At 50.4% G+C, this 26,488-nt stretch overlaps 7 protein-coding genes across 7 annotated transcripts; 2 read left to right on the forward strand and 5 right to left on the reverse strand.

The window, feature by feature from the left end:
• Nucleotides 1-5,662: 5,662 nt before the first annotated feature.
• N7477_008150 (uncharacterized protein) lies at nt 5,663-6,319 on the forward strand (the record flags this gene model as incomplete). Its single annotated transcript, XM_056969813.1, has 1 exon — nt 5,663-6,319. The coding sequence occupies one exon, from the start codon at nt 5,663-5,665 to the stop codon at nt 6,317-6,319; it is 657 nt and encodes a 218-aa protein (XP_056819845.1).
• A 2,397-nt stretch (nt 6,320-8,716) lies between these two features.
• Nucleotides 8,717-10,174, reverse strand: N7477_008151 (uncharacterized protein; the record flags this gene model as incomplete). The annotated part of the gene is made up of 1 exon (XM_056969814.1): nt 8,717-10,174. One exon carries the CDS (start codon nt 10,172-10,174, stop codon nt 8,717-8,719), a length of 1,458 nt encoding a protein of 485 aa, XP_056819846.1.
• Nucleotides 10,175-10,334: 160 nt separating this feature from the next.
• On the reverse strand, nt 10,335-12,243 carry N7477_008152 (ankyrin repeat domain-containing protein; the record flags this gene model as incomplete). Its single annotated transcript, XM_056969815.1, has 2 exons — nt 10,335-11,496; nt 11,552-12,243. The coding sequence occupies 2 exons, from the start codon at nt 12,241-12,243 to the stop codon at nt 10,335-10,337; spliced, it is 1,854 nt and encodes a 617-aa protein (XP_056819847.1).
• A 687-nt stretch (nt 12,244-12,930) lies between these two features.
• On the reverse strand, nt 12,931-15,834 carry N7477_008153 (putative MFS monosaccharide transporter; the record flags this gene model as incomplete). Its single annotated transcript, XM_056969816.1, has 3 exons — nt 12,931-15,381; nt 15,429-15,560; nt 15,691-15,834. The coding sequence occupies 3 exons, from the start codon at nt 15,832-15,834 to the stop codon at nt 12,931-12,933; spliced, it is 2,727 nt and encodes a 908-aa protein (XP_056819848.1).
• A 1,781-nt stretch (nt 15,835-17,615) lies between these two features.
• Nucleotides 17,616-19,555, forward strand: N7477_008154 (PPN1 endopolyphosphatase family protein; the record flags this gene model as incomplete). Its single annotated transcript, XM_056969817.1, has 3 exons — nt 17,616-17,894; nt 17,944-19,350; nt 19,424-19,555. The coding sequence occupies 3 exons, from the start codon at nt 17,616-17,618 to the stop codon at nt 19,553-19,555; spliced, it is 1,818 nt and encodes a 605-aa protein (XP_056819849.1).
• Nucleotides 19,556-19,652: 97 nt separating this feature from the next.
• Nucleotides 19,653-22,091, reverse strand: N7477_008155 (putative C6 transcription factor; the record flags this gene model as incomplete). The annotated part of the gene is made up of 7 exons (XM_056969818.1): nt 19,653-19,837; nt 19,892-20,101; nt 20,156-20,646; nt 20,696-20,845; nt 20,898-21,090; nt 21,144-21,617; nt 21,668-22,091. The coding sequence occupies 7 exons, from the start codon at nt 22,089-22,091 to the stop codon at nt 19,653-19,655; spliced, it is 2,127 nt and encodes a 708-aa protein (XP_056819850.1).
• A 2,349-nt stretch (nt 22,092-24,440) lies between these two features.
• On the reverse strand, nt 24,441-25,762 carry N7477_008156 (uncharacterized protein; the record flags this gene model as incomplete). Its single annotated transcript, XM_056969819.1, has 2 exons — nt 24,441-25,661; nt 25,745-25,762. 2 exons carry the CDS (start codon nt 25,760-25,762, stop codon nt 24,441-24,443), a joined length of 1,239 nt encoding a protein of 412 aa, XP_056819851.1.
• Nucleotides 25,763-26,488: the final 726 nt, after the last annotated feature.

Consider the following 26,488-nt stretch of genomic DNA (forward strand, 5'->3'; position numbering starts at 1 on the left):
CCCCACCACCTTATCTGATCGCTGAGATTCATTTTTCAATCCGTTTGACTCACAGGAATGCTCTACACTGGTCAACATCTTTATCAGTCTCTTCCCCTCCATCCACCCCCAATTCCATGCACGGCCGAACATCCGTTTCTCCCCAAAAGGTACACCGGTTCTTCACTCCCGGCACATCAGTATCTCCCCCGACGCGGGGCTTTTGGGAAAGATGGCGGGGGGGGGGCGAGGGGTTGATTTCGGGGTTATACAGTCCGGAGAAACAATGCGTACATAGCTTTCTACATAATATCATATTGTTGCTTCTACCAATTACCGCATGATATCGCTGTCTGAACCTTAGTACCAGATCTAACTCCTGATTCAAGCAAGCCACGGCTTCCTACCTAATGGAACCAATATGATTCAAAACTACTCTCACGGGCTCTGCCCACGAGTTCAGCCACGGCCCTGTCGTCTGGTGCCAAGCTCTAGCCCAACTCTATTTGCTGGAGTGGCCCGATCGTCGGCAACGGCCCAGTGCATGGAGCATATGTACTCCGTACCCTGGGGAAACACGCCATTAGCCCATCATGAACTCCCTGATGATTGGTGGCAGCGGCATCCAATCTTTCCGTCCGCGAGCCACCGATCTGCCTCATCATGCGCTTTGAATGTTTCCATTTAGCCGTTTTACCCCCATCAATGGGAGCCGGAACAAGGACCGAAATTCAGACGATAGGCTTTTAGTGACTTTCTTCGACGTACGAAGAGTCGGAAATGCTCAGTGGGCATTATGTACTGCTTGTATTCCATTATCTGATGCTTGAGATCGTTTTGCGGGAGCGAGTCACTTCACCGGTGTGTGCATGTGTCAACTTACATTCCACAACGCTTTTAGACACATACATCCGAAAAACGGAGGTATGCATCGTGTTTCTAATCTGAGTTTTAGCCTAAAACAATGCTAGCATGGTGGGGCTCTTTACATGGTAGAATTCAAATTCCCCCGAAGTACATCCGACACGTTTAAGCTTCGAGCTCTTGCTGGATGAAACAGCTAGTGCCTAGGATCTTTTAGTCTGTGCATTGTGCATGCATTGGCATGGGGAACCATCTTATCAATCTTCGAGTCGGCGATTCGTGCTGGCCTGCAAGATGTGGGGTGAGTTTACTCAATATAGAGTGATCGTCGCGTAGCCTAGAATGAATGGTAGTCTCTGTGTGAGGCACATGCACATGCACAGTCTTGTCAATTGATGTCAGTAGAGACTTGATCTCAAGCAATAAGATCACTTGCTTTTATCTCGTTTGGAATTCCTTCAATTAGACCTCACTGTCACAGGCCAGTACGGGAAAATTCGTGTGCTATTCAGAAAAGCTCTAAACTAAGAAAAGAAAGAGAACAACTACGAAACAATTTCCCCCCTCATGTCCCCTTCGGGACTAGCTCACCACACGTGACCTTTCCTCGACCTATGTGTCACACTCATTATTAAGTCCCATCAAACTTGACTAAGATCTGGGACTTCTGTACGATGAATGCCGGAGTCGGCCCCAAAATGAAATTTCCTTATTTGTATGAATGACACCTTACCTCACAAATCGCATGTGTATACCCAGATCTTCATAGCTCAATACTTGAGCAAGAGCGTTGCAGCCACACACCACACCGCAAAGACCGCACAGACTGCATCAGTCGCTCACGGAAACATTCACATCCAAACCCCACAACCACGAATCAGCCAACTCCAGCGCCCGCACCATCTATGTACCCCAGACCCAGCACAATTCTTAATGAATAATCAAATATAAATGTTCAAAAATAGTAAAAATCAACAAAATTCCATTGCATACAGTGCACACCCATCCCGCTATAATCCCGCCAAGCCACAGTGGCTAGCCAGTGGCCGTGCCAAGTCCCCTGAGGGTATCGGCGGTCTCCGCGACCCTGAACCCCCAACCTCGCCATCCGGTAGGAACAACAGCATTTGCAGTTTTCCTATCAGGTCAAACCCTGCAAGAGGGTCCGACCGACTGGCATGACACATCGCTTTACTCGAGATCTGCACATCTCGCTCTCGCTCCAGCTACTACTACTACTTTACGGCCGAGATTGTCAACTAGTTGTTTTCCCCTCCTTGAGTCAGGTAGCGCGGGCTTGGTAGATTGCATCTTGCCGGATCGAGTGAATTATCACTGGGATCCTGCCAAGGGAGTATCTGACTTTCACTGGGAAATGAACTGGATCGAGGTTAGCCGAGGCAGGAAATGTAAATCCGATCGGTGTGGAGCGATCTGTCTGTTCGCAATACATGCACGCGACTCCGCTAAGCGAGGACAGTGCAGTGACTTTGCAGTGCAGTGCGAGGAGTTGATGATAGCGGTGACGGGAGTTGACAGATCACATTTGACGGGTGAGAGGATGAGCGCTGATAGGTAATTAAATAATTGGCAATAATGCCAGGTGGGGATGCCGAATGCTCTTAGCGAGGAGTTTCAGCGGTAAGGTTCACGCGGTAGTGGTAGAAAGTGGTACCCGATGCTTGTCATGATCGTTTATGACTGCCGTGGTTGTGGTGGCGTGACGGGATTCAAAGATCAACATGGATCGGCGAATACTAGATCTACCCATGTGGTCCCTGGTGGGCTTGGTAGTTTCGAGTCTTATAACCATGTGGCTGACGTGGAAAACGAAGGCTGATAGCTGTGTAGCGGTATGCGTTGTCATCTTGAGGTATGTTCCACTTAGCACGAGGGTCTAATTTAGAGAGCGACCGGTGAAATTCTCATGATATTGGCCATTGGGCAGCAACACAGCAGAGCGTGACCTTTTGCCGCTAGTGAAAGAATGATCTAAGAGTAGCGCAGGGACCAGGTCCAAGTACATTAGCTCGTTGATCAGTGCAGCTAATTCGCGCCATTCTGGTTTTACCACTCAGGTGCTGACATTCAAGACATGCAAGTGCCGAAGACTAGATTTATACTGGGGCCCATTTGAACGCTATACGGGATACTTAATGGACATTGCAGAAACAGGATTAGACCATGCGCTTCTGGCGCCAAGTGATCTGCCCCCCCAAAACTCCAAATAGTTCTCTTGCATATCCTGGAACATGGGCCGCAGAATCTGTGCAGAGCGTATCGCCATCGTGAACTCTGTTTTCTATGATGGAAACTCGACGCAACGCGTGCAGTAGCGCCGGAACGACGTACTGTTTTTGGTAGAACATCGATCTAAGGGCGATCGGTCGGAGGCTGAGCTGAACCGTGACTGCTGCACCATATCGGAGTTAGAAATGCACGTCTTGCTTGACTGCGATGGCAACAATCGCAAAGTGCCAAATACTCCCCCCCCCCGGGGATCTATCTGTCATATCGAAATAGGAGCAGATCTGACTCGGAATTCTCCGGGCGAGGAGAATCCAAGACTTGTAGAGAGAGAGAGAGAGAGAGAGAGTCAATAAGGCGAAATTGCCCGGGATTAGAGAGGGCAAGGGTCCACGACATTGTTCCATCCGAAGCGCGATGTCAACCCCTGATGGTATTTCGTGCAGGTGACGGACCCACCACATCTCGACCTCGACTCTGGAAAAGGGGAAGCCTAGAGTGTCAAAAGGTAATCACTGACCGAGGCTATACGATGCCGCGATCAGCTCTGTCACTTTCTCACTTGGGAGACACCGTGATTGGGCCGAAGCTTATGGGCTCCGCCAAAGGGGAAAAGATTCACCTCGCCATAGCTCGATGGGTGGCCCCTGCTTGGCGCCTGGGCTTTAGTGAGATCTTCGAGATCGTGTGCGAATGACGCCACTGTCTGTCGGAATCCCTGGGATCTTCCCATGTTGAGGAGTGCTGAATGGCGGGTCTTCCAAGGGGGTGAGATGCGGCTGGCTTTGATTGGGGGCTTGCGCACCTCATCCTGATCAAAGCTGTGGAGGATCGACCGTTCCCAAGGCTCGATCACCTGCGGTCGAGTTCGGGTCCTTTCGGTGCGCCACGCGCGATCGCAAACCAAGCTATCGGCTCTTGAGGAAATGGGCGACGCGCGCTCCAGGGTCGTCCATTGTCGCCTCTCCTCTCCCTTTTCGGATTCAGGGGGTTGACGTGCAGGCAGAGTGGCAAGGGCGAACCTACGTTCGATGGCTAGATTTCCAATGATCTGCCACAGGGTAGGGCACAATCAATTCTTCTCCTGTCTTGGATATGCTCTTGTTAAGCCGAGTAGTGCACATGGTCAATATATGAGAGTGGAGATATTTGATGAGTCGTCTTCAGGGTATCGTCACACAATAAAGGTGTCCCCTCGTGGACAACAGATTCCAATCATGGCCAGACACCTTGCAGCAACTGTCCTGGCTCGGGCTTAGATTGACGCATCGTCTTCCCGAAAACAAGTAGAACCCGGCTCAAGGGCAGCCCCTTTTTAACTAACCCTGATCCCGGCAAGATGCTGAGGGGAAAATTTAATTCAAATAAAACTAGAATAAAAATGGAGTCACTCGGTAGCTTCACTAGGATTTGGAAGGAACAAAAAGGGCTTAGAAAGGAGGAGTGGGTGGGTAGGATAGTTATTCAAATCGACGCCGTCTTGAACTGGCGGGCCAATAGGATGGATAAAGTGGCCAGCGAGATCTCTTGCTAATATAATCAAATATGCAGAGTCACTTCCAAGAACACAGCCTTACTAATTAGGTGTACCTAGGTATAGGGAAATCAATGCCTGGGTGCTGATTAGCCGAATCACTGGGCTGGCACAGAGAGTATGGCGGTTTTTGTTCCCCCTTCCGGAGGACGGGTCTATTTTTGACGCAGGCCGACCTATGGCAACCATAGAACAAGAATTACGCACGACTTCAAAGAAATTCCTGTCTAGATCGATCCAAGTCCCCACCAGTGACCCGTGGGCAAGCAGATCTGAAGGATGGGCCTGGTACCAGTGATTGGCCTGACCGGATAGACCCGTTCTGATGGATCCGATTCAAAACCAAAAATACTCCGTATACTTGGAATCCACTCTCCGCACGATTTCTTTTCCCCTTCCTCTTTTTCTATGAACGTTCCAGAATAGAGTTTCGATTTTCTTTTGACATCATTTCATCTCTCCTTCCTTTCGTTCAAAGATTGGGACCTTCGCCTTTTTTTTTTTTTCTCCTGACCATGTATGTCCGCCGTTCTTTTTCATAATCCCCGCTTGCCTGTGTTTCTACCTTACCCTACCTATACCTCCCATTACCTCCTTGGCCCCCGCGAAAAGAAGGTTGTCATGAGTGGCTGGTCTCCTTAGATGGCCCTCTCCTGATATCCCTGATAGCCCATGTCCATGAACGAGCCCCAATCTGGCCGAGGACTCGGGGCCATCAGAGACCTGTTTCGCTCTACACCCACGCCTTCCCCTACCTTCCCTTCCTCTCGGCGCAGAGTGTCAGTCCTCGTGCGCCGGGGTAGGGGTCTTTTCTCGAAGTATCAATTCCCCCACGTCCTCTGATTTTGTGCATTTGTTGCTTGGGCTGCCAGACGACTGTTGGGGAAAGCGGATCCAACCCCGCCTAATAACACCCCAGCAGAAACGAGGCGCAGCCAGCGAACCCGGTGGCAATGGAAGTGAATGTCAGACTAAGACCATCCAACGAACAGACAACCAGTAGAGCCCTCTAAACGACCGTCTTCGTCACCGATCCGCATGAACTCACAGCAATTCGATCCGGCCGCCATGATCGGCTTGGCCGGTGCCTCGCCCGGAAGAACAGAGGACAATTTCGACATCTTCGAATGGTATCCGCTCTATCAGAGCTGCCAGCGATACTTCTTGGACCACGCACAACACAGCGTTCCCGTACAGGCACTTTCCGCATTCTTGAACATCCGATTACCCTTTCAGCGACAACCCAACCCGACCTTCAACTCGAACCCAGTCTCCAGTCCATCATCGTCATCCTCCGGCCCAACACCAGCTGGAGCACCGTTTGTCTCATTGATTCCTTATATCCGTCGACTAGTCGCAACAGGAATGGATTTTCCAGGGGTTCTGCACGGCTTTTTTGGAGATGACTGGGGCACCGGCGTGGGACCATTGCATGAGCAGGAACGTCGCAACTACCTCTTTGCCGCCAAGGGCGGAGGCTGGGCAGATGCGAAGAAAGAATACGACATGTCCCCACTGGAAACGATCCCATTCCTACGCCCGCTTCAAGGACCCTTGGATGCCGAGATCGAAGCTGCCGAGCGAAGCTGGAGCGAATGGCTCGCCATGGAAGACTGGATGGTCGGACCGCGGGCACCAGATCATCTCCACGACTCGTCTTCGCAGAATTCGCGACCTCGAAGCACACGCGGGTGAAAAATCACCCTTATCTTCTCTTCTATGACATCTTCATCATTCCCATTTTTACTTCTTATTCTGGACATCCACAGCGAGTGGCATCTACTGGGTCTTCCATCCCCATTGGTCTGTCTAGCGATCGTGTTTTTCTATTTCCAGCAGTCCCGGGCACATGTCCTATACAACATTGCACGAGGAATTTCATTATGGCCCCGAGCCGGAAATTGGCGAGCGTTACCCGCTACTGCCCAACGGGTATCAGCAATACAGAGGGAACTAATTGCGCCGCTCCCAAAATTAGATTTTCGATGGATACATACTACCTATGCTCTCAAGCCTTTGCAGAAAACAGAGCCAAAAAAAAGCAGAATAAAAAGCCTACCTGCGCATGCATTTATCTCCGTGCTCAACGACATAAGAAATCTCAAGGGGCTCGGAAAAGGCGGCTCCAAGCGGCAGTGGCAATGAAGCTTCGCTAGCGGGCCGAAAGGGGGGTCACGAGAGCCAAATCCAGTATCCCGGCTGTAAATCCGGCCCCCAGATATATCAGACTCGGTTATACGAATAACCAGGGGAATCTGACCATGTTTTCTGGTGTAAAAGCAAACGAATTCTTTAGGCATGTATCCGCGGACGTCATTTCGGCCGGGGGAGGCGACTAGATCGGCTCCGGGGTGGAGGCAGAGGGGCATCTTTTGAAAATCACTGCCACTGTCAGCAAGAGAACCATTCTAATTACTAGATCAGACAGGAGCGTTGAGCCCAAGAGGGGAATGTGGAAATCGGTGATTCGCAGGTTTCTTTTTTTTTCTTTTTCCTTTTTTGAACTCTCGTCCTCAACCCCACTAGTTTGCGGTTTTCCACTGTGGACACCCCCAGATCCAATCCCAGCCTCGACCGCAGATGTCCGTCCCCTGGAAGAGGTGGAGCTCTCGTGTTATTTGCCTTCGTTACAGACCTATCGGTGGTTCAGTGGCTCTGGGTCACGGAACCTACGATTCGTGCCAGCATCGCCCAATCTCTGGTCCGTGTAACGGAGTTGACCCTGAATTGTGCGACCTGACCCCCTTGGCGGGGATCCGAATACTATCCACGACGGAGAAGAGCGCCTCGGTACCTACTAGATTCGGTAGGACGCTACTTGAGGGATGGGGCAAAAGCAATGCAGGAACCCAGACCCCAAAAATCATGTAGGGCTCTAGCATAGTCACTAGGCCCAGATCATCTAGACATGGACACAGAGTGCATAACACCCCGCCAATCGGGGCTGATTAAGAAATAAGGCGTCAGAAAAAAAAAAAAGGGATTGCATTCAAAGTCCATGCCGCGCATCTTCTGTGGCGTGGCTGAAATGGGGCCCTGGCGGGCTCGTAGCTCGTCTTAGCATGGCGCTAACCCCTGCACAGCACAATTGAGTTACGCGGAAACCCATGCCAATTGGACCTTGGAGTCAGAAAAATCTCCGATCTCGTTACAAGATGCGTACGAAATCCTTTCGTTACATACGGGGCTCAAGGATTCTGGCTACGGTTGATGGGGACCGCTCGGAATCCTATTTCCCTAAATCATTCCCTTGTCTATGAAAGCACCTTTCGCCTCCTGAATGGTCGGAGATGAGCCAAATTTCCAGCAGTCTTGCTCCTATCTCCGACACGGCATTCTTCCTCTTTAGTCTTCTGAAACATGAACGCAAGCCGAGTACCAGATTTCGACCCTTCCTTCAAACTTGCGACCGTCTATCAGTGGAACTCGTGACTTGCAGTCCTAGTTCGCCACTCAATCGCCAGCGCACGGTCGTGCAGCGGTGTCCTCTCCATCGATAGAAGTATAGATCGTGAGCCCTTTCTGTCAAACAATATCACTGTGATCTCGATCCCAGCCCCCTCCGCGGATCTACGGTCTTTCTTTCATGGTACGCCGTTTGCCGGCAAAACAAGAGACAATACAGACTGTTTTCACCCCCTCAGTGGATCGTGAAATCGTGGACCGCACTCCTCACGGAACACGGCTGGAATCTTGGGTCAAGTCTCCATCAACTCCATTCAATCACCGTCTGTCACAGTCCTGGACTTGGTTCGGGAATCGACAATAGCCCTAGGTGGGTTTTTTGCTTGGCTTTTGTCGCCAGCAGGGTTCCGCAGGGACTGTATTTGGTGACGTGCGGTGGCGGGTGCCTTTAGGGGATTAATTTACGGTGCCAGAAAGATTGGGTGGGTTGGTGGGGGTTTGTTCGGGACATGCGTTGAACACTTCCTATTTAGGTAGTAGTCACTGCTTGGTATAGTGTGAGGTGATGGACATTCTACTTTTGCCGAGGTAAAGAGAATGCTGAAGAATCTGTCGAGCTATACACCGGGAAATGCTAGTCACACATCAAATATTTGAGATGGTGAGTCAAGGAGAGACCCCATATACTTAATTCCTTGGCAAGATAGCCAGCGGTCCTGAGGCTTGCTTCATTGCTCTCGAATGCACGAGAGAGCCGAAAACAAGGGCGCCATGAGCACAGTTGTCAATGATCTGGTCATTGACTTGACTGGAACATTGACGGTTCTGTATCTCCTGTAGAAACTCGGGGCATTGCCAGCAGGAAACAGCATCATTAGCATGGGCGCACTTCTTGAAAGGAGATCCAGTCAACTGCCAGGAGTGCTTCTGAGATAGTCGACGGAAGTCCATTTGATGGCTGCCACCGTGTCTCTTAGACATAATCTCTACGCTCTGCATGGATGCAGCCAAGAAATCATTACCCTTTGGTAGTCTGTTGCAGGCTGAGGAAATGTCGAGAGCTCGATCACCAACGATTGCCTCCCCCATACCGGAACAGAACAGACAGTTGACTTCACCCAGGAGAGACAACCAAGTCAATCCGCCTTTTTCCAGGGCTTCCTTCTTGAGCTCAGATCGAGTCGAGTCCATCACGATGTCCATAAACTCGTACCCATATATAGTGGATCGCTTGGGCTTTTGCGGGGACAATCTGGACATGTTGACTGAAAATTTCATTATCAGTTGGGCAATTGTAAGCGTGTGGCTTCCTGAACCCTCAATGACCATGTCGCCTTTGTCCTGCAGAGCCTTCAGCGAATTCAGGGAACCATCGGATAGGCAATTGGCCACTGGCATAATTGACAGTAAGGATTCCTCTTCCATGGAATGCACATAGACCAACAGCATATGGTGCAAGACGGAGAGCAATGGCACCAGCCAAGCTCGCTTCGCGCCAACATCATACACAATGACTTGCTCAAAGACGCTGCTTCGCAGACACTTCAGGTACATCGCGGACGGATCGAACCGTAGTCGATTAGACATTCGTTCGAATGAACCTCCGGCTGGAAGGCCTATCTGTACAGGTGAAGCTGTTTGAAACGTCGCTTGTAGATTTGCCCCTTTCCAGTTCCAAGTGATGGGTTTGTTGCGGGCAGCAGACCAGGTTACTTCAGGAGCCAAGCGATCTGTTCCGAGAAGGATGTGCGCCTTAGAGCACCAGCCTAGTAACGCTTTCTTTGACTGCAAGTAGTCGAGAGACTTGGTCTGTAGCCAGTCATGCCTGGTTGCTTCGAGATCAGCGACTTTTAGTTGAAAGTCGTCTTCAGCGATCTCCAAATGCCAAAGTATCATTCCGTCTTCGGTCTCGCAGATTGGTATGAGTGCCGTTGAATAGCCCATCAGGATGGTTCCAGACTCGACCGATAGTGGGTATTCTACAGCCGAAAGGCCCAGCAGGTTCTTGAAATCAAGCACCAAACCGCGACAGGGCTTTTCCTGATCAATGTCTCGCTGTATACCAATCACTGCCGAGTCAAAGAGGCCATACCAGCAATTGTTGATTTCGGAAGCGCTTGGAACAGGAAGCAATTCGTCGAGCATTACCATTTCGCCATGCAGTTCGGATGTCGAAATACATACCAGACCTGGTGACGGAGCTCTGATCACGCGACATATGAGTAGCATAGCTTCTGGGATCTCTGGGGTGCAGCTAGTTGTCTCTAAAGACACTAAGAGTGACTTCGAATCAAGCATTTTCTCTTCAAGATTCATTGGCGAGACCTTGAGCCTCATGTATCCATCGACTGTAGAAGAACAAATTTAGTACTGCCCGAAGATGCACTCCCAGCAACTTACTATACTGCCCATGATGTGATATTGCATGAACGAGTCCTTGTAGGACCCTCAAGCCCATTTCTCCATAGAATCTCTCAATCAAATGGCCGAGAGCGTCGAACTCCACGGTATACTCTGTCCTGATCAACGCGCCAAAGTCGAATAACCAAGTACTTTTGTCCTGGATAGCACTCATCGTAGTTGGAGGGTACCATAGAAATGTTTGTCGTAGATATCTTGCCTCGAATGTGTTGGAATTCATTCCCATTGCTTCGAAATTCTTGACAAAATGCGTGCCACTCTGCGGCGGTTGTCTGATTAACGCTTCTGCTAGTGGGCCGATCGAAGCCCCTGCTTGCAAGAGTAATTCGATGGTATCAAGGTTTTCCGAGTCAAATGCAAGTGCCATAGCATCCCCGAATTCTCCAATCAAGAGAGGAAGCGAAGCATCTGCTCCTCTGGAAAGCAAAAGACCGACGTGATCCAATCTCTCCCTAGCAAGAGCATTGGCAAGGGCACTGCCATATCTTCCGGACGTCAATTGTAGATTGATATTGGCACCTTTGTCGAGCATGTACTTCACCATAGACCCCGATCGCGCGGCACATGCTGCAGCGAGAGCACTTCCATGTTCCCCAGATGTCAATTGCAGATCAATATCTGCACCTGCTTCCATAAGAATATCTATAACATCTGTGTTTCCCGGTGACACACTTAGACAGGCCGCAGCCAGAGCACTGCCATATATTCCAGAAGACAACTGTGCATTAACGTGTGCTCCTTTCTTAAGTAGAAACTCTACTGCAGAAACTTGCCCCGCTGAACATGCCGCAGCCAGAGCGCTACCATATCTTCCAGACTTCAGTTGTAGCTTGATGTCTGCTCCTCTCTGGAGTAGAAGCTTCACGTTTGACAACCGTCCTGCTGCACATGCTGCAGCGAGGGCACTGCCGAATTCCCCAGATAACAGTTGCATATCAACATCTGCACCTGCCTCCAGTAGAAATTCGATGAAATTTTTTGTCATCTTTGGAGACCAATCTGCACATGCCGCAGCCAGAGCACTGCCATGCGGCATATCTTCCAGACTTCAATTGTAGGTTGATGTCTCCTCCTCTCCGAAGCAGAAGCTTCACGTTTGACAACCGTCCTGCTGCACATGCCGCAGCGAGAGCACTACCATATTCTCCTGATGTCAATTGCATATCAATATCTGCTCCTGCCTCCAGTAAGATTTCCACCGTTGTTGTAGTTCCTGGTGACCAAAGCGCACATGCCAGAGCAAGAGGACTACCGAAGCTGCCAACCCTTAGTCGTAGGCTCACGTTAGAGCGGCCATCAGCGAGAAGCCAAGGGGCTTCGGAATCTCCATAGTCAACTGCCCGAGCGAGAAGAGTACTGATTATGTAGCGTTCTTCCTCATTTGCAACCACGCCTGCATCAAGCAAAAGCTTCACCGTCTTGAAGTCCCCTTTCAAGGCAGCGAAAGAAAGTGGACTTTGACCGTCCGACGAGAAGTGCTTCATAAAAGCACCGTCATCCTTCGGTACCTTTGCTGGCATTATGTTTCCTTCACTAATCCACGGAGAAAGCGGAGCTTCTTCTGCGATGATACTGCGCCCATAACCGCCACTGGAAGACGATAGCGGTGCTTTCCCGGTTACCCAAGATTCATCCCAGGCCGGAGCCTCATAGACTGGAGCCTCCCAGGCCGGAACGTTCGATGAAATATGCTGTTTTTTGAGTGATTGAGAATCGACTTCCAAGCTAGAGGATACTGCATCCTCATCCTGAGGCACTCGCTTTTTGCCTGATCTGACTGAATCTGAGTCCATGACGAGATATACAATGACTTCAATGGGACAGAGAATATAAGAACACCACTGGACTCGTGTGTAATTAAACAAAATTTTCGGTCCATTTCTTATATCTCAGGGGCGGGCTCGCCTCTCTTTAGCCCCCGTGCCTCAGCCTTATTCAGGCTGGGGCACAGCGCCAAGTTGGCACCCAATGGGAGAAAATCATGCAGCCCAACAATTTCGCAGAATCTTATTGGGGATGAGTTTCAGATCTAGACGCAGAATTGGCGCTGGATGAAACACATTTGTGTAAAGCAGTGAGCCGCTATGCAGTACTCCTCAGTCTCAACCCGGTGTCATAGCCTACTTCCCACATGGTCTTGATTCACCACTCTTTGTGTTATACAATATCTACATATTCAGTCGATCCCCTTCAGAAGTGTCGAAATGAATACATGGAATTAAAACACACTACGTGCAACTATGTGCAATAAATTAACCTCCCAAAGAAGCCGAATTGTAGTCTCCAAACACCGACGCTAATATGCAAAAAAGAGACCACCCAAGAATGCAGCAAAATGTATCAATCAGACCATGATCTGAAAGATAAGATCCGTCAAAAAATGTGGGGTATCCCGGGGCCATCAAAGAGAACAAGTATGACGACTGTGTTGATATGTGCATGACAGAAGTCAAAAAAAGAGTTATAAGATCATGGTGTCATCATTTCGGCGACTCAGCTGGCGAATCTTTATGCTGCGAAGACTCCGAATATGAGCCTGTATCCGAATTCGATCTGGAAGTCATGTTCCCGAAGCTTCGGTACTGCGGGGTCGGAGTTTGACATGTCTCACCAGGCATAGGAAGATCGGGCATGAGGTCTGGATTGAAGACGAGACTCCGGCGGCGGGAGAGGACGCCGCCCGTTGATGGGTTGTCCTTTTCACGACAGACGGCGCGAACATGGCTGCTGTGGCGGCGGCGGCGGCGACGGTGACGGTGACGACGGAGGTACTCATTTGGCACTGGATCGACTTGTTTCTTGGCAGCGGGGACGAGATTGAGATAAAGAGGGAAAATCGCACCGGCGGAGAAAACGGCAACCAGGACGCAGTATGACCATGGGGTACCGTGGGAGAGGTAGGCGGCGTATTCGGCGAAGGGGAAGTATGTGCCGCCGCTGATGGCGACCGTGAGGAGAGCTGCGGCAGTTTTGGTGTGTTGGGCGGTTCCACGCAGGGATATGGCGAAAATTATACTGAAGACGCCGCTTTCGAAGAGGTAGACCATCATTGCCATGACAATTGCAGCCGTGCCGGTAGTCTTCATGCAGAGGACGGAGAAGACGATCATGCCGATGTAGGAGACCATCAGAATCCAGCGAGGTTTGAGGAACCACTGCGCGAAGGCGGCGATGAATCGGCCAACGGCAAATACGGTGTGGCCGATTGTTAGAATGTCGAACGGCTGGAGTGAAGTTGGTGCATTTACACTCTGGACAAATCGTTCGAGACTGACCGAAAGCACTTCTTGTCCGCCCACGTAGAAGAACTGTGACCAGATACCAAGACCAAGGGTCAGCCAGACAACAGGAATTCCAAGTACCTTGGTCATGTTATCTTCTCTACGACGATTGGCTAATTCTTCCAGGTCTTCATCGGAGGCTTCGGGAATTGGCAAGTACCAGAAGACGACTGCTAAGAGCACGTCGAAGAGGGCGATGCCAAGATATGTCCACTGCACGTCCACCAACGAGGCGACGTCTGTGACATTTTTGAAAAGAATTTTCTTTGCAAGTAGAGGTGATACGACACTCCCGATGGCTTGTACACCTTGAGAGATGTTGAGTCGAATTTCGGAGTTCTCAAGAGGCCCACAGAGAGCGATGAACGGATTACCCGCCGTCTCGAGAACAGCAAGGCCGAAACCCACGATAAAGTTCGAAACTGTGAATGCGGCAGTGGACGTGAGGACAGCAGAGGGCCAGAATACTAGAGCTCCACAGGCGTAGATGCATAGTCCAGTGATAAAAGTGGATTTAAATCCCCAGATCTTTAACACGGGCCTACCAACAAGCAGAGGACCAACCACGTAGCCACCATAATAGGCTCCATGGAGACCCAATGAATGCCATGAGTCAAGTTTGACAATCGTCTGGAATTGTGTGTTGAGACTATCAAGGAAGCCATATGCGAAGCCCCAGAGGAAGAATAGAAGAGAAGTCAATGCAATGGGCGCAATGGACTCTTTGTTGTTCAGCTTGAGCATACTTTCCGGTTTCTTCATGTTGACAAAGTCGAAGAACCTGACTTCGGCAGGATAGCTGGATGTAGCAGTGGTATAGGCCTCGGGATCGGAAGGGCCTGACTGCGGATAGCTCAAAAAATCTATCATACTGATAGGTGCATTCGATTCTTGCTGCTGGGTTGTGCTTTCACCCCCAGCCTGAGAAGGTTTGCTTCCATTGCTGTCTGCTGGGGATGAAGAGGCAGATGGGCCACCAGGAATGGCAGTCGCTGGAGGCAAAGCGACCGGGCTATCACCTGTTGCATAGTTGTTCGGTGGGCTGGTCTGAGTGCCGTTGGTGTCTCTGATCAACTTGGGCACAAGGCGAGCGACTAGAGGTTTGAGACTTGGGACGCATCCACAGATGATGGAGATGTTGACTTCAACAACTGACCACATAAATGACAGCGATGCGTACCAGCTGAAATCCGCAGTCCCGATGTTTTGAATGTGAATCGTCTTGAGAGCCAATGAGCGAGAGGTCGCGGCCCGTTGGAGGAAAGCGATTCGAATCACATCGACGACAGCCACGAAGAAACCGAAGCTGAACGTGATAACAAGAATCCATTTCTGCTTATAGGGGAGACGCATTTGCGTCAGGATTGGTATCGGGAGAAAGAGGATTGCCAAGTCGGTAATGATGTTGACCGGGGACGAGGAGAGGTAGAGCGTGACGATGTCGATGCATTTCGCCGAGGCAGGGACCGTTGAATCAAATGCCGCTGAGACAGGATGACATTGAAAGACATTGATCATGGTCAAGGCAAAGCCTGCCGCATTGACCACAAACAAGGTGACATAATTGGCCCATTGAAAGACCTTTTGATTGCGCGTCAAGGTCAAGTAGAAGACTAGGATGGAGGTCTTGACGGCCATCAATGCCGGGTTCTAAGCTGATCAGTATGCGACAAAAGAAAGCCCAGGCAAAGACTCACGTAGAGCACGGTGAAGGCATAGTTGGCCTTGTTAAGGCCGTTCTCGTTCTCGGGCAGGATGTCTTGCGCATGGAGACCGAGTCCATATTTAGTCGCGTAAAAGAGCGAGAACGAAAAGCCGAAATCAATGACCTGGGAGTGTATTAGCAATTGATCCGAATGGTAATGGACCTGGCAGTCGCAATTGTAGTCATTTTGGGGCGCGTCGCGCCGTCCAATTCTGATCACATGCAGGGACCAGGGTCAAAAAGACCCTACATACCCAGGCGACCAGCATCAACCAGTCGTGTAACCCTACTTTGCGGACGACAAATATGCGCGAGACGAACCGCAAGGCGACGAAGACACTGGCGATGACGAAGAAGGTAATTGAGACCCCGAGCGTGGCCGGTTGACGAGTCTGCATCGTGACCGGGCGCACCGCCGCGGCGAGCAGCTCGGTTCGTAGGTCTTGCGTGTCGTGATGAGAAAACAATGGGAAGGGCAGGTCACTGCATCACGGAGGGGGAGTCGTGCGTGGGTCGCAAAGCTCCATGGTCTTGTGTGCTTTGCGGGGAGAAAGAGAACCGTTGAGCTACCGAATCCGGGGAAACGGTCGGGCTTTCGAGGTCATAGAGATCAAGTGAGGTAAAGGTGACCTTGACTGGGTCGACACGGAGATTGAGGCCAGAAACCGAATGAGGATCGTGCGGGAAGGACCATGAGGCGAGTTCGTATGGAGATGGTCCTGATCGTGTGTGTCATTGGCCCCCGCGATCGGAAAAGACCGTTTTCGCTGAACTCTGGGTCTCCATTCACCGCTATTGTTCCCCTCTTGTTTTGATTCGTATTGTGAGGGAGTCCATGTTTGTGTCCGGTCTACTCCCTTTACCACTACCCCTTATCTTCCCTCACCTAACCCTATTCTACCCCTCGAAGCCCGAGTTGAAAATTCTCACGATATCCACTCGGGCCACCTCGGACGCCGACTCGGACGCCAATGACGACGGGGCCCCATACGAAGGCTGGCGCCACCTCCTCATCGGTCCACTAAATTGACTCTTCTCCTAAGACCAGGAATCGGGACTCGACTCTGAACAACAGAGATGCTTTCAGGTCGTTGAAACTTCGGTGGCTTCCTAGAAGTTCCGTCACCCGAACTGCGCGAAATCTAGGAAGGTTTACGTAGCTCCGAAGGAAACGGTGGCTCTATCGCTCTGGATTGAGATGACCGTCTCCTAGCGACCGGGGAAGCGAACAGACTAGGTAATTTAAATTTCCCCCTTCCTGGTTTCGTGAGAAGCTCTAGACGACCGACGAATTCCCTAATTACAAGTACCCATGAACTAGCTAGGACGACCACCGTAATAGCTTGAAGATCTGCCACTTGAATCTAAAATTCTGCGGAAATTGTAGTCCAATCCAACCCACACTTAACCCGAATACCGTCCAATGTTTCTCGATTAGCCTACTTTGTACCCCAAAGCTCTGGGATCTGCGATCTGACATCTCCACATATAATCTGATCATGCAGGCTATGAGCTTGGCATGTTAGCTTGGGCACCTCACACCCAATGATATTATGATGAGGCTCCTGGTGAAACTACCCCCTGAATTGCTCCTTATCAATCAGTCCATCTGCCCCTTTTCCCATGCGAATCCATAAATTTACCCCCACGGCCGATGAATTGACTCCGAGAAACACTTGGTGATGGACTACACCGTGCAGCGTTACAGGTGCCAACCCGCTAGCTGCTTGGCATCAGCCCTCATTCGAGTATGCACTTGCGATTCCCCTCTTGCTCGCCCGATCGGCCTGCAATAAATTCCGTTCCTGATCCGAACTCTGCGGTCTCTATGTTTTATAGAGACATAGCTCTTGAGACTTTTTCTGCTGATCGACGTGCCCGGGCTCCCGTCGGTGTACGAATGCTAAACGCAGCCAATGCCTGTGTGCGATAGGCCTGATGGTTGCCTCGCTTATTCCTGAAGAACTAGCTGCAGGAGCGTCTCCGCTTTCAAGCCAAATTGGATGATCACCTGTGAATCTGGGCATTTGCTATCCTCGGTTGATTGGAGGCATATAAGCCATGCTATGCTCCAATTCAATTTACTACAGGCGAAGGTGGTCTGTATTGAAATGGATTAGCGCCCTACAATTCTGCTTTAGACTTCTATACAAGGTCCCACCAGTGCCAACCAAGCAAGATGAAGCAGGCTATTGTATTCGCAACATTTGCCCCTTTGGCTTTCCTGACTGGTGTACAAGCCAAATCGGCTGATGGCTGGATAGCTACAATCTGGGATGATTTCAAGGAGGCTGTGGACTGTGGTAGCTGCCAGGTAAACTTCAGGACTGAGAAATTATCAATCTCGGCTAATGCTTTCATCGAAAATAAGGCTCTCCTTGGTGGCCTCAAGCTAGTTGCTGATTTTGGAGAACCCTTTTTGGAGGAGGTTCTAACCGGAGTTTGCGATATCAGTGGTGTAAGCCTTCTCCTATAATTACACGTTCGAGAGCTAATCTAGTAACCAGGCCGAAGACTCTGACGTGTGCTCCGGTATCATTGCAAATGAAAGCCCTGCAGTATACTACTCTCTCAAGAACCTGAAGTTGGGCTCTCACACAGCCAAAACATTTTGTGCCAGTCTAGTCGGGCTTTGTGACTTCCCAGCTGTTCGACCATACAAACTCCCCTTTCCTTCAGCAAAACCACCGATAAGTCGACCGCCACCAAGCGGAAAGCCCCCGATCAAAGTGGTCCACTTCAGCGACACCCACGTCGACCTATCCTACGAGACCGGCTCCAACTTCGACTGCACGAAACCCATTTGCTGCCGAGCCTACACTGAGCAGGACGCTCCCGGAAATACTTCATCACCCTGCGGATCCTGGGGTAACTCCAAATGCGATCCACCGCACCGCCTCCAACAAAGCATGATGGACGCCATCACGTCCCTCAATCCATCTTTCTCAATCTACACAGGCGACGTAGTCGCCCACGACGTGTGGCTAGTCGACAAAAGCGAAGCCCTCTCCGACTTCAACGCAACATTCAGCACCATAGAATCAAATCTAGGCCTTGTCTACGCCGCCCTGGGAAACCATGACACCGCGCCCCTGAACCTCTTCCCCTCAACCAACACCCCAAGCACATACAACCCGCAGTGGGCCTACGACGCCCTTACTACCCACTGGCTAACCCTGACCGACAACAACCAAGCCATATCCACTGCAAAGAAATACGGCTCCTACTCAGCGACTCACAAAAACACCAAACTGCGCATAATCTCCTATAACAGCATCTTCTACTACAAGTATAACTTCTTCTCCTACGAAGAACCAATGCTCTTCGACCCGGACAACCAGCTCGCCTGGCTGATCTCTGAACTCTCCGCCGCCGAAGCCGCCTCCGAGCGCGTCTGGCTGATCTCACACATTCCAAGTGGAAATGTCGACCATTTCCGCGACCACTCACACTATTTCGACCAGATAGTGCAGCGATACGAGGCTACCATCGCGGGATTATTCTTCGGGCATACACATACGGACGAATTCCAGATATCGTATTCTGATTATGAGCACCGGAGCTGGGATAATGCTGTTGCGATGGGGTACGTTGCACCTTCGATGACACCTACGTCGGGACCGCCTTCATTCAGAGTCTATGAGATCGATCCTGTCACCTTTGGTGTGTTGGATTATACGCAGTATATCGCGAATATCACTGGTCTTGAGGGTGAGCCGGAGTGGGTTCCTTATTACTCTGCGAAGAAGGATTATGGGGGCAGGCTTGATGTGTCGGTATCTGGGGAGGAGGAACTGACCCCTGCGTTCTGGCATAATTTTACCGTGGCGATGGAGAAAGATGAGGGGTTGTTTGAGAAGTTTTGGGCGAGGAGGACGCGTGGGTTTGAGGTTCCGGCTTGCAAAGGGGACTGTGTGAGTGAAGAGATATGTGCCTGAGAGGCGCAGATGCGCAATTTAGTTGTGTGGAGAGAACGCCTGGGTTTAGTTTTGGGAAGAGGGAGAGAGGAAGGATTTGCTGGGGAAGAGGTTTCAGCCTGAGTGTAATCATGCAGGGATGGCGCCGTTGTTGGCGAAGATTGCGCATCGGGCTAGTTTGGCTAGGGAGATGGAGCTTTGATTACGGTGTCTATTGAATTGACTTATAGGGCAATTGAATCAAGTAAAATAGTTACTTCTCCATTATTAGATATTCATCTGAACATCATTTTACGTGCTCAAATTGGATAGGTAGAGTCTGTATCAGTGGACAACAGCGCTTGTCTGTCGATCATCGCGACGAGATTATCATCCATCATGAATTCTCCAAGTTCCATCCCGAATGGGGAGAGACTGAAGTCACCGGCTGGCAGTGACCCACGCTCCAGCATATGAGCAAACGTAGGTGTCGGGTGGTCGGTTTCTGATAGTATCAGTCGGCCATTCTCTCTCACAGAGGAAACGAAAATAAGCTTACCTGGATCGATTAGAACCTGGTTGAATTGTTCCAGATAATACCGACATCTGTCAACCAGACGGTTTCCATTATCAAGTTTTGAGAGCGCTGTCGCAGCGCGGCTGGGATACTGGGAGGCTTTCTTGGCTTGTGTTGTCATTGGAGAGGCGCTGAGACTGGCGTCGCGGTAGATCCAGACAGCGCCAATTATGACCAAGGCTGCGTTGAAGGCTGGGTCATGTTTTTGTTAGCTTTTCGGCATCCAGTAGTATCAGAGAGACTCACTATAGTACAAGGAGAACCACCATGCCCCAAGCAAGCTCTGCTTCCTTTCAGGCTCGGTGATAATCTTATGAACAATATCGATGATCTCCATTGCGGAGTCGGTGCATATCTTCATGCTATTCATGCCAATCTGCTGGAGGAGTTTCAGCTCCTGCGAATCACGATCAGGAGACCTGCTAGCAGCGATGAATTTGACTAGGACTGGTCTGTGAAGTAAGACGCGGAGATTTAAGTATCGAAGGGTCAAAATCACACGAAACTTCCAAGAGAAGTATTGCGGGTCAGAGGACAACTGCTGTAGAGGGATTTCGTCGAGGCCTGCTGTTGAGACAAGCTGTAGACTTTGAGGTAGTGATCGTTCCCACGAGAACAGGTGCTGTTCCATAGTGAAAATGTGGGACATGGTCTCGCTGACAGGCAGTGGGGAGTCACAGCCGATATTTTGGCCGTACAGTAGATCGAGAACGTTCCATAGCTGCTTGTATAGCGTTCTAGACGGAGTTGTCAGTACAGATAAAGGGTGAGGTAAGGCTGACTTACACGGTCGAATTGAAGAATTCGACACTTAGTGACGAGGTTTCATCATCTACGATTGTAGATGACTTCTCAAAATCGCGCTTTATGGGAAGCTCAAGTTTTACGTAGTTGTCAGGTATGGTGGCCGGTCTCCCAAAGGTCATGCTCAGGGTTCTACAAAAGGTTAGTAATTGATTACCGCTTTCTGCCCCCTGTGGCTTCTTACCGGTCTAATACTACACATCCATACCAAGTGCGCTTTCTCGTCTCTTGTTCAAGGGGCGAGAATGACTTGGAAGCGGTCTTGGACTGTAGACCAAGCTGTAGGGCAGCCTTTACAGCCAGCCCATGAACCGTCCATGCTTGAACGGACTTTTGTGTGCCCTGAAGGTATTGCCCCATGAGTAGTAGGAATTGAACTAAAAGGTGAGCATCAACCAGTGTGCAGCCAAAGTCCGAGCGAGCGTCTTACCAACTTCCAAAGTTGTGCCTCTAAGAATCTCACTCCCACACAAGCCCAGACCCCGCTGATAGAAAACGTCTGATTCCGCAATTCGTGTGTCTGCTTTAGCTCCACCAGGGACTGCTGTAATGGAAGACATGGCCAGGACCATATTCAACAGGCCAAGCCACGTTTTTCGGACTTTCGTGAAGTTTTCTCGGGCCATCTCATGGTATGTTTCCAAAAAAACTGGCGGGTCAATATAGGGAAACAATAATCCAGTGTTGGAGAAGTATCTCTGAACCAGAGCCAATGTCTCAGACTGAGGAGGCAAAGCAAAGATGTTGACCTGGCCCCGCTTGTCTAGGCCAGCTTTCCGCGATGGAGAAGGCGGCCGCGACGCACTCACCAAGCCACCTTCCGCAGCACCAGGCGATAAAAGATATCCTTGCTGCCCCACAGCGCGTGAGAGATGTCTCAAAAAAGCAATATTGGACGAGGGGCCTTTGTCAGAGTTAGCAAGTTCCCCGAAAGGACAGGGCGACTGAGTATACCGAAGAATCCCGAATCTTGTTCATCAGCAAACGTGACAGCCCCCATCGCATCCACTTCATCTTCTGTTCCAACCAAAACAGGTACTGATGCCCTCCGATCTTCGTTCCTCCCACCTACACCACCCACATTCTCCCTCGCAACTAACCCATCAACATCTCCTCGAACCGCCACCAACGATTCCTCAAGCTTCTTCACCCGCTCTTCAAGCCCATACAGATAATCCTTCTGCACAATCAAGTTATTCGCCGTTACCGGCGGTGTATAGATACACTCGAATCCCAGATCGATACAAAGCGAACATCGAGGACGGGAGCCATCGCAGCGGGACTTGCGCGTGCGGCATGCATCGCAGGCTACGGCAACGCGGCGCCGTTTGGACGCTGGCTGTGCATTCTCGTTCTCGGGTGAGTGTGACGGGGCCATCACCAGCTCTGTGTCTGGTAGAGTCCGGGGTTGACGCGGATACACTATTTCGTTGTGGTCGGGGGACGGCCGGGAACAAACGCCATAGTCGGGTATGTGTCGGATAGAGCGGAAGTGCGGGGAAAGTTCCCCGCATGTTGAGCAATGCCTAAATTTTGAAGCTTGTACGGTGAAGATGCAAGCGACTTTCGTCCCGAAAGATGGCCCCGCAAGAGCTAGAAGTTATTTGCAGGGGATGCATGGCTTTCCATGGTGCGCAAGGAACATGCCTCTGTACTAGAATTCCTCTGCCATTTCTTGGCTTTCCCTTTCCGTGGTAGTGCTCACCTCTTGCCACTTTTTTCTCATACAGGTTAAAACTGTTATGACCACTCTAAGAGCTCAGTAATCGAAACGTGAACCAAGAAGGCTGCTATGCAATCATTATGCTCTTACACCACATTAAGACGCACATTAGGCTCACGTGACTGAGCCGGTCACCTTACGTAAGCCTGTTAGGCCTCAGTGCCTTGAGGCCCTCACATATCTATCCAAGATCAGCCAGGAATTCATTTTTGTATACCTAACATGCCGAAAATTACCCTTATAACCAGCAAAGTGCCTTGATAGATTTTTAACATGTGCTTCAACTACTTTGGCCGCGTTACACTATGACTTACTGGGCAATTTGGTAGGCGGTAAAGCCTTGCCTCGGGCGGTGTGATGGGTGGGTCCCGAGGGGTGCTAGGACTTTTGCTTTGTCACTGTAAATCCCACATTTTCCAACTTTTCCACCAACCATTTCCACCAACCATTTCCACCAACCCGAGCGCTCTTCAATATGCCAGATCCACAGCCCCAGTTCAGTCCTGCGTGTCCGATACAGGGTGACCAAGAAACAAAGGTCGGTCTCCACTATTATTCTGCCGGCGTTTTGTAAATAACAAATGTATTCAGTTTGTATTAATACCCTTTATTTCTGGCTAACGCAGGAATTGAAGAAAGTGATTTCGTCACGTAGAGTAATTTCGTAAGGCGGTATGTAAACGTCTGAAAAAGGCGGTGATAAAACCGACCTTTGTTTCTTGGTCACCCTGTACCCTACATCCTCCAGCCCGCAGAGCGAGTAGAGCAGCTCAAAGCTTTTCTGCAAACTGATTTTGGCAAAGCCCAGCAAGTGAATGTTGAAGCTCTCATTCGCCTATATGGGAGTGGCGAGCTCGGACCACGCCAACGAAGCGATCCCCCAGTCTACCTTGTTGAGGGACGACGAGTCGAGAGGGACCCATGGAAAGACAAGTCGGTACCTAGGAACGCGATGAGATGGTGTGAGGTATGTTATTCAATATCCACCGACCCATTGGCTATCTGGGATACTGGTTCATACTAATGATATTTCTAGACATCACAATATCAGCAAATGATCCAGCAACATGAACTTCACGCAAATATCATATAACCCTATATGGTATCATCAATCGTCTCAGGCTAATCATATGTCATGTATTTTTCACTATTAGCCGCAGCAAATGGTCCAGTCTGTGTCGGAAATCTTTTCCTTATTCGAATACCTTTCATATGCACCAAGTATCTCCCACTTTGCCCACATCATGCGGCATGGGAAAGTACCACCACGTCAGCCACAGCGGAATCACCAAAAGAACCAATCAGAAATGCACCACACAAATGGAAGAAAGGAACCAAGCGCTTTCAATCCTGACTCTACGTAATCTGCACCTTAGCCATATGGTTGGCCTGAATCGGACGTGGCATGACATGACATGAAATCGAATGAGAGCAGACCGCTTAACGCCCGCTAACCCCACTCTCTGCGCTGCATTGTGACGCCTTGCTGGTACTTTTAGAGCCATGCAGAAGAAGGCACAGTGGTTTCCGCATGATGCATTCAGCTGCATTAGAGTCAGAGATGCAGATGCAAGGCCGGTAGACACGCTTAGGAATGTGACATGCGTTCTCTTTTTCTCCTCCAAACAGGAGAAAATGAATTCTATGCATCAAAGCAACGGTTTACTATCGAATGTTAGAATGGACAGTTACGAGAACTACAAACAACAACGTATGAGCAATATGAATGGAAGCGAATGTGTTGAATATCCATTCTGCAGGATCGCAGTGGTATCAAAATCGTAAAATCGTGCTGGCTCGCTAAATAGAGACCAAGGCTAGAGACCAGTCCAGCCCCGTCTGTATGTGCAGTAAAGAATGCCAACTGTCTTACAAAGACATCTTTTCGAGAAATGTTCACCCTCCACCGTCAATATGGAGTCAGGGTTATTTAAAAAAAAAAAAGGGGGCCCAACCAAAGTGGGAACGAAGTGTAAATCAAGGACCGAAAGGAAGGGTGTGTCATCACGCCTTGACACAGTACTGGTATCCAAGCCAGAGATTTGAGCATGAGCTGTCCAAACCGGGGTTGAGGCTTTGAAGCGTAGATGCGCTGATGCCGAAGAGAGTGTTGACAAAGTCGCAGAACTCACCACCTGTGATGGTGGTGTATTGTGTGCAAGATGTGGTGGCGTATGGGTAGATTGGTGTAGCTGCTGACGAGGCCGTGGGTTGCGATGGGGCGGCGCTCGGTGTCACGGTGGAGGTGGCACTGGAAGTGGCAGCCGGGGTGGGGATAGCGGCCGTAGTAGGCACGGCAGCCTGGGTTGGAATGACAGGAGTGGTGGTAGCGACGACGGTGGGAGCGGCCTCGGGGGTAGTGGTGGACTCCGAGGCAGCGGTGGAGATGCTGGTGCTGGTGCTGGTGCTGGTGCTAGAGCTAACGCTGGCGCTAGAGCTGGTTTCAGAGGAAGATTGACCACCACTCCAATTGCTACCAGTCAAATCGGCGATGGTGCTCTCCGAACACTTGCTAGTTCCAGTAGACCAGCCCAGAAGACGGTTGGCGACATCAGAAACGTAGCAGCCAGTAGCAATGCCGGCGCCTAGGTTACCATTGGAGGCAATGGAACCAGAGTTGTAGCAGCGAGCAGCCTTGTAGTAGTTGGTAGCGTCACCGGTACCGCCATACTGCTCAATGCACTGCTTCAGACCAGCGCCCGCAGAAGTACCAGAGGCACCATCCAGGATCATCTGGTGGATCTCCGACTGGGGGCAGGGCGTGGTAGGAGTTCCGTCATTGCAAGTGCCAGTTCCATCGTGGCTCTGCATGAGACCAGGGTTGTTCACACCATAGTTGGTGGTCTTGACACGAACGCAACCGTTGCTCTCCTGCATAACAATCGCCAGGATGAAGCGAGAGTCCAGACCGCTCGATTCGGCGATGGAGGCGATGGCACTCTTGATATTATCGGTCTCCTCGTCGGTGTTGTTGTCCACATCAAATTGAGCACAGCTCTCCATGATGGTTGCACGGTTGCTCTCGAACATGTCGTCGAAGCTAGAAATCCATTCCTCCAAGGCGGGCCAGCCGTCCGACACCAAACCGTCACCACCGAATACCGCAGAGTACAAGTCGGTGCTGCGTCCATTGAGAGAATGAGTGATAGTCTCCTTTGACTTGATAGAGTGAGTGTAAGGCACTGGAGCCCCGAAAATGAGGGGGAGACTGCCAGCAGCCAGAATCTATAGACATATTCCGGTTAGCGACATAATTCCATTGTTCAAAGGGTTCCCAGGGACCCATCGGCATAGATGCATTGACATACGAGTGGAAGGGTGAACATTTTGCTGTGAAAAGAGTGCCCAGCACGAAAAAAGAGAGTGAAAGAGAAGACTTGCTTACTGGAGAACAAAAAGAAGGAACGGACGATCCCTGCGGTATATAAGTCGACTCCAAAGCCCCAAAGCTCAGTGTGGAGACTTCGGGCCATTCCACAGGAACCAGGAACACAGTTTTCAGAGGACCGCGTAACGGTCCAATAACCAGCCATTCGATACCTTGCGTTGCAGAGGCTGAAACACCCTACTCTAGGGGCAGAGTCCACTCTGAAGAACGGCAGCCTTGGAAGTGCCCCCCCCGGAGGGCACAAGATGGGCGGGGGTCGCTAGTTTCAGGTGGATCCGGTGAGGGATCACTAGGGAATTGGGATGCTGATTTGACTATAGCAAGCGGACTCCGCGGCCTTGCATACAATGGACCCATATTTGAAGGTGATTGGGTCGGTGTCGTGATCCTCGGTCCGCCATCAGCTTGGAGGAGCACACCAATCGCCTCTTTCGGGGGCCCTTTTGGGGGCCTTCGCCGTGGAGGTTAGATTTTTTTTCTCAGGTTACATGTGAGTGTGATAGCAAATTAATTTTCGGGATCCCACAATGTGTAGCGAAGTCGCGACGCAGAACCAGTGTTTGATTGCCTGGCTTTTTTTTTTTTTGTTTAGGGGGGGATACGAGGTGTACGGCGGCGTGGGTCTACCCCTGAAGCCCTTACGGGTCAAGTGTTCAACATCAAA

This window comes from Penicillium maclennaniae (assembly GCF_028827695.1).
Source record: "Penicillium maclennaniae strain IBT 15551 chromosome Unknown utg000007l:1.0-4884863.0:1.0-4888362.0, whole genome shotgun sequence".
NCBI classification, from domain to species: domain Eukaryota; kingdom Fungi; phylum Ascomycota; class Eurotiomycetes; order Eurotiales; family Aspergillaceae; genus Penicillium; species Penicillium maclennaniae.